Source organism: Morus notabilis, unplaced genomic scaffold, assembly GCF_000414095.1.
Source record: "Morus notabilis unplaced genomic scaffold, ASM41409v2 Scaffold451, whole genome shotgun sequence".
Taxonomy (NCBI): domain Eukaryota; kingdom Viridiplantae; phylum Streptophyta; class Magnoliopsida; order Rosales; family Moraceae; genus Morus; species Morus notabilis.
Window position 1 is genome coordinate 936,798 of NW_010361080.1, and position 6,845 is coordinate 943,642.

At 32.1% G+C, this 6,845-nt stretch overlaps 1 protein-coding gene across 2 annotated transcripts; it reads right to left on the reverse strand.

Annotated features, from left to right (window-relative positions):
* Nucleotides 1–1,255: 1,255 nt before the first annotated feature.
* LOC21408546 (uncharacterized zinc finger CCHC domain-containing protein At4g19190) lies at nucleotides 1,256–3,828 on the reverse strand. 2 transcript variants are annotated; one of them, XM_010098444.2, is made up of 3 exons: nucleotides 3,734–3,828; nucleotides 3,212–3,302; nucleotides 1,256–2,444 (listed from the first exon to the last, which is right to left on the reverse strand). In XM_010098444.2, the coding sequence occupies exon 3, from the start codon at nucleotides 2,417–2,419 to the stop codon at nucleotides 1,424–1,426; it is 996 nt and encodes a 331-aa protein (XP_010096746.1). In that variant the 5' UTR covers nucleotides 2,420–2,444; nucleotides 3,212–3,302; nucleotides 3,734–3,828; the 3' UTR covers nucleotides 1,256–1,423. The 2 variants fall into 2 exon arrangements, with proteins under 2 accessions (XP_010096746.1, XP_024021595.1); XM_024165827.1 differs by having other exon boundaries at nucleotides 1,256–2,478.
* Between the last annotated feature and the right edge of the window lie 3,017 nt (nucleotides 3,829–6,845).

Here is a 6,845-nt window from a genome sequence, read left to right on the forward strand (position 1 = left end):
TAAATAATATTATTAAATATATTAAATAATAATATATTAAATAAATAATATTATTAAATATATTATATAAATAATATTATTAAATATATTAAATAATAATATATTAAATAAATATATTAAATAAACATATATAATACAAAAACGGTTTCAGAAAAGAGGGAAGAAAATGAAAAAGAAAAAAAAAAGTGAAATCCGTTTTTCAGAAAACAGAAAACGAAAACAAGAAAATGAAAACACCTTTTTTTCGTTTTCTGATTTCCACAAAAAGACAAAAACGTTTTTGGTTTTGTTTTTTAAAAAAAATTGCACCAAACACGTTTTTAACACCCGTTTTCATTTTTTTGCTTTGAAAACCGTGAAAAACGAAAACGAAAACGCAAACAAACGGGCCAAGGTGTCTCCATTTACCCCCTACAACTAAAAATAGCACAAAATTCATTCCCAAAATTATTACAAGTTGCAACATTCATACTTTTATTATTGAAACATCAATTTGTAATAGCTTGCAAAAAGAAACATAAAAATAAAACATAGAAAGGCAAACAATGCAGTGATTGCAATCAAAGAGTAGGTGATATAGGAGTTGGAACAAAGAAGAATTTGCATTTTTTTTAGGATTATTATCATAGATGCCTCTTAAATTTTAAGATCATTCTCAATTTGACCCCTAAATTTTAAAAGCTCTTATTTTACCATTTGAACTTTAAATTGTTTCTACTTAACCCCTAATGTTGCAATTCTATTAAAAGTCAGACTGTTTAGATATTTGTTAAAAAAAAAATAGATAGAAATACACGACTACATTTATTTTTCTCTTTTTCTGTGATTTTAACAAAAATTATAATAAAAGGAGTTAAGTGAGAATAATTTAAAGTTGAGGTGGTAAAATGAGAATTTTTAAAATTCAATGGACAAATTAAGAATGACCTTAAAATTCAAGAGACGCCGGTGAGAATAATCTTTTTTTTAAAGATTCTTTAAATTTTAAAGTCTTTGGTTTAGACTTATTATGTTAGCCTAGATCAGTTAGTCACATGAACCAGCCCGATTAATTAAAATCGTTAAGCAATTGACACCTTCATGTTGAAAGTACCAAAATTATAACTCCTCCTGATAAGGATGGTTGTCCTCTTTAAGGGCCAAATTAATATATAAGACACGTATTAAGAAGAGATAATAGTTAACATATTAAAACTTTTATTATTATCAATGGTGTGAATCATTCACGCACAATGTGTTTTGCATAATTGCCTGCTGAGTTTCAACCATTATAAATGATTCTATTTTTTAAAAAGAAAGAGCATTTTAACGCGGAGCAACTTAAACTCTATTAAAGTAATAAATCAAGGAACAAATTACAATCATTCGCTTCAAGTTTCATTAGTCCGCCAATAACACAAGAAGCAAAGCAAATCATATCAAATCATTGAGCATTATTATTAGCAACATTGGTATCAGTTGGGTTTCCGTCGCCCTCCATGGGCTTTCCATTAGGTTCTGTCAGATTCTGAAGAGACCGAACTTTCTCGTCATCAGAGGCATGGTGCCGATGTATGTGATGATGGCGGTGATGGTGACCACATCTCTTATGCTTCGATTGCTTGTTTGCTTGTTCATGATCATCATCCGATGACTTTCCCAAAGATCGACTCTGGTTGTGCCTCTGGAAATCAGAATCTGATGACCTTGAGTCAACACTGTGTGATCGCCGATGGTGTTTATGATGTCTTCTGCCACCTCTTTTTGTTGCATGCTCATCCTCGTCACTCGAAGAATCTAAAGAACCAGAGTCTGACCGCCGATGACGTTTGTGGTGCTTTTCACATCTTCCCCTTCGCAATCTGCTATTTTCCTCGTCACTTGAATAATCAGAAGCATCTGAATCGGATCTGTGTTGATGTCTGTGGCGCTTTCTATGACTTCTCCTAACAATTGCTTCATCATCCTCGCCACTTGAAAAATCAGAAGCACTAGAATCTGATCTCAAATCATGGTGCCTGTGCTTTTTGTGGCTACGCTTCTTCCTCTTCCTATCTTCTTCAGAATCATATACATATTCATCATCGCTATTATCACTAGAGCTCAAAGATCGTCTCCTTGGCTTTCTCTTAGATATCTTTTCTTTCCTCTTCTCATTGTCAACAGAGTCAGAGTGGGCATGCTTCCTGTGCTTCTTGTGGCTTCTTTTACTACACTTCCATCTCCCCTGACTACTCTCACTGTCACTATCAGAATCAGACTTTGAAACAGATCTTCTTTTATGCTTCGAAGCCTTTGTTTTCCTCTCTTTGGCTTCAGCATCAGCCTTAGTCTTCGCTGCAGCTTCTAGCTTCTGCTCCCATTTCAAAGGGGCTTCCTTCTTCTCCAAAGCTCTTTTCTTCTTTTCCTCGACGAGTTGGATGAACTTCTTGGCGTCCATTTATATATAAAAACCAGCGCAACACCTGCATTTTGATATGATGATGACCGGAAGTGCATCTCACAAAAGAGAAAAATCCATGTTAGCTGTTTCATCAACTAGTTGAAGTCCAATAAGAATAATTCACGCATGAAAAGAGCCCCAATGTTTGAATATTTTCACGTCAGCAAACAAATAATATCAATGTATCATGTATTCATATAATAAAGATAATCACTAAAATTCCAGTTATAACAAGACTCAAGCAACATAACAATGTTTTGTCTACATAAGACTGAAACTTGGCAAAGTTCTATGAGAGCATATGAAACACGTACAAACCCTTTAAGATCGATTTCTGATAAAACCTTTATTCTCTACTCCATCATGTTTAACATTTCCCTAATCACTATTATCCTAAACATGTTGAGCACCATGAGCTGCTAGATGTTTTAGAATGTGTTTAATTACTCTTAAATCACTCTAACAAAGTCTTTTCCATAAATTAAATCCTTCCAAAGAAAATTACAACACGTAGAAGGTGGGTAACTAACCCAAAAAAAAGGTTATCGAAACATAACGGATTTAACAAATCAAGCGATCAACACAGCGAATTGTCTTTTATGGTGCCAGGCATCACAAAGACATAAAGCTCAACGAATGCAGGATCTATATAAAGCCAAAAATTCTAGCCCCAGAATTTTTTGACTTAAACAAGTTGCATTACATAAACCCAGACAACTAGATTTATAACAATAAAAGAAACGCACAAAAATGGTCCACAAAAACTAACTTTCCATCCGTCTTTCTTACCTTATACGAAGAAATCAGAATTCCAAGTCCGAAAGACCCGCCTCAACAGCCCCCAAAGAAGGATTTTTCCTCCACACTACTCAACAAAAATCTGCAAACAGAAAAGAATAACAACAATAAAGATTCTGAAGAAGTAGCTCTCAAATATCACAGGCCATCTTTCTTTCTAACCAAACTTCAAAAAAATAAAAAAATAAAAAAACCCAAACAAGAAAAAAAGAGAAGCTAATAAATCATAAGTTGTAATACAATTTTCCATTCACTTCACAAGCGATCAGATTTACCCATTTAAACTACTAACAAATGACCAATAAACATAAATAATGTCGAAACTTCTAGCGAATTAAACAACAAAAAAGGGGTTCTTTTGCAATAACAGCAAAAGCATATAAAGACCATATCAACAACACTGAATCATGACCATTATATCATAAATAAAAGTAAAAGACGAACAAACAAGACCCAATAGAAAACCCTAGAGAAGCCAAGAAAATGGAGGCGGAAAGAGGTAGAGAAACTAACCGGGAGGGCAGGAGCAGATCGGAGAGACGTCTGGGCGGCCTCACGGACGAGGAGAGAGAGAGAGGGCTATTGACTTTCTGGGTATTCCAGAAACGTCTAATGGCGAAATCCAAAGGGATTCAACGAAAGCAAGTGAGCATTTATCGAAGCCGTGGACACGCGCTTTTCGTCGGGTCAAACACGCTACCCGGTTTCACAAGGATCCAATCTTTTTGTTTTTGTTTTTTTTTTTCTAATTTTTTATGTCCTACATTATTTTCATTTTATTTTTATACGTTAACATTTTGTGATTATAAGAAATCACACATTGTATTTTCCGTTGTGTCACGTTTATGCATTCAGATTTTCAATTATGCTTAATTCTTACTTTTTATTGGTCAGAGTTTATTTTAACAATAAAAAGATCTAATAAACGCCTTTAAAGAGAAAAGGAATAAATAAATAAACAAATAATAAAAAAATAGAGTATACTTAGGTATTTTTCATTTTTAAAATAAAATGTTTTCCATGAAAGGATAAGGATTTAGCATTAATTAGAAATGTGAAGGTATAAAATATGATATTTTGATGACAAGAGTGAGATTTGTCTAATTAGAAAAATACATGGAATGATCTCAACAAATTCTGAAAATACATAACGAATTCTCACGCTTAGATCAAATATGTAACATGTTTAAATTTTATCATTAGCTCATTGTTTATATTTACAACGAACGACTTGGGGTGCATGTTACGTGAAACGTGTCCTTTTTGTACACTAAACAATGTATCCTTTATTTACAAATGTGTAAATTTTTATCATGACACATTTTTATATCACCATTTAATTCGAATTAGCAAATAATATAAATTCTAAACATTCATGATAGATGTTCCACTAAAAATATTTTTATTATTGCTTCGACTTATATTCCCCAAAAAGTGAATTCTGTTCTAATAGCTCCGAATAAATTAAATAGATTTCTTAAATATTTAACAATTGGTAAGTAATTACATAAACTAATAATTTCAGCAAAAAATTATATAAACTAATAATTTGGTAAATTATTTTTTAAGTATAGGCGACGTTTGATTTATGAGTTTAAAATTATGGTTCATGATTTTAATTTTTGAATTTTAAATTTTTTGTAACATTATAGTATAATTAAGAACCATAATCCTAAATCAAACAGAATCCTTAAAACAAACGTCACCATAATGTTTTGTAAGTGTATCTAATTTATTGACGATTGTTGAAATTTAGATGAAAACGCTCTCAGGCTGTGAGCTTATTTGGAAAAAAAAAAAAAAAAAAAAAAGATTGACATGTGAGATAAGAACCGAAACTCATTGAGTCACATATATAAATGGGTGTTATTTTTAATTTTTAATGTTATTCTTTAAGTCAATGGACAATCTCTAATAGTATAAATTTAGGGAATATTTTACAATAATAAAAAAAAATTCTTCAATAAGGTTTTGGAGCTATGGCGCCACTAATAATGGCTTGATGGTTGTTAGCATAGAAGCGGTGGGAAGTAGGGCTATCGTTTATGAGTGAGTTCAAACAGGCGACGAGACCGATCACGAAACCGTAGATACGGTGGAGAGGAGGGTCGTCCATGGCAGTTTGAGTGTTCTTATATAATAGAGAGGAGGAGGAGAGGCTTTGGGGCTTTTATTTATTTATTTATTTTTGTTATTAAGTTTAGTTTCGTTCGTTTTGCTGATTCGAGTTGAGATGTGATTTTATGTGAAAATTTTTTACTATAGCAAAAAAGTTAGATGTGACTGTTTGTAAGAGCTTTTTACTGTAATAAAACTCGAATTCTAAACTCGAATCAGCGAAACGAACGAAGCCCGTTTACTTAAAAGTAGTGTCCTGCTTTTCAGCCCAAAAAAAAAAAAAGAAATTCGTGTCTTACGAATTTAGACAATCACTAGTGTTTTGCCCGCGCGTGCAGCGGGTAATAGTCATTGCAGCGGGTAATAGTCATGGATTATATAAAAAGTTGATAATTTTTACATGAATATATAAAAAGTTGATAAATTTTACAGTACAGGATTAGTTAATTATGAATTATACAAAAAGTTTATAATTTTTACAATACAAGATTAGTTTGTATATAGAAGAGTAAGAAACCGGGCTAAAATTGGTGCAACCACAACCTAGAATTTAAATACACCCAAAACTCATTGTTCAGAAATGGAGGGAATGAAGGAAAAAGGGGAAAGCTGTGTAAAATTGTTTAAGAACAATCTAGTAAGTTAATATGACTATAAGCATTATTGCCATCTAAAAATGCCAATTAAAACTAGAATGTACTAATGACACCAAAAACTCCTTGTTCACTGCAGAGAGAAGGAATGAAGGAAAAAGAGGAAAGCTATGTAAAATTGTCTAAGAACAACCTACTAAATTAGCATGAATGTAATCATCATTGCCACACAAAATGTAATGACTAAGAAAATTCCAGACTTTAAATAATACAATTTATTTATTTAAGCTAAGGATTTTCCTAGAAAATATTATGTGACTGAAGGATTTATGGAATCAATATATGTATTCCTAAATTCTGTAGCAGATTTCATGTTAAGTTCATGTTTTCGATCAAGTAAATTCGATCGATAAATTCTTGCCGTACTTTAAGGCGGAATAATTTTCAGTACAAGTATAGTTTGAGAATCTTAATTTCAAGAATCTCCAAACACAGCATGATGTTAGCAGCGTAAAAAAAAAACGCACTGACATTTTTAAAAAAGAGAAAATCCTTAATTGCCAGACAGCTAGGTTAAAGTCAGAAGATAAATACCCATAGTAGAAGGGTATAATGTAAACTCGGGAGTTGACACCGTCAGAAACAACGTCATTTCTGAAAATTAACGCAGGATAGTTAAATTTAGAATTTGTTCAGTCTAGAATTAATTTCAAGACTGTAAACAGTTCAAGATATTACGCGAATAAGAATTTAATGTGATATCCAAAGCAGTCAAGGATTTAACATTTAACTGTAAATAAGCAGTAGAAAAAGGAACCGTCAGAAATGGAAACGAATTCCTGTTAGCTAAGTTACTCTCTTATAGTCAGTATAATTTTTATCAGTTTCTAAGGGAAACTTAAGAAAGTGGACAA

Excerpts from the sequence above, each read along its gene's own strand:
- LOC21408546 (XM_010098444.2), bottom strand. The coding sequence starts at position 2,419 with ATGGACGCCAAGAAGTTCATCCAACTCGTCGAGGAAAAGAAGAAAAGA.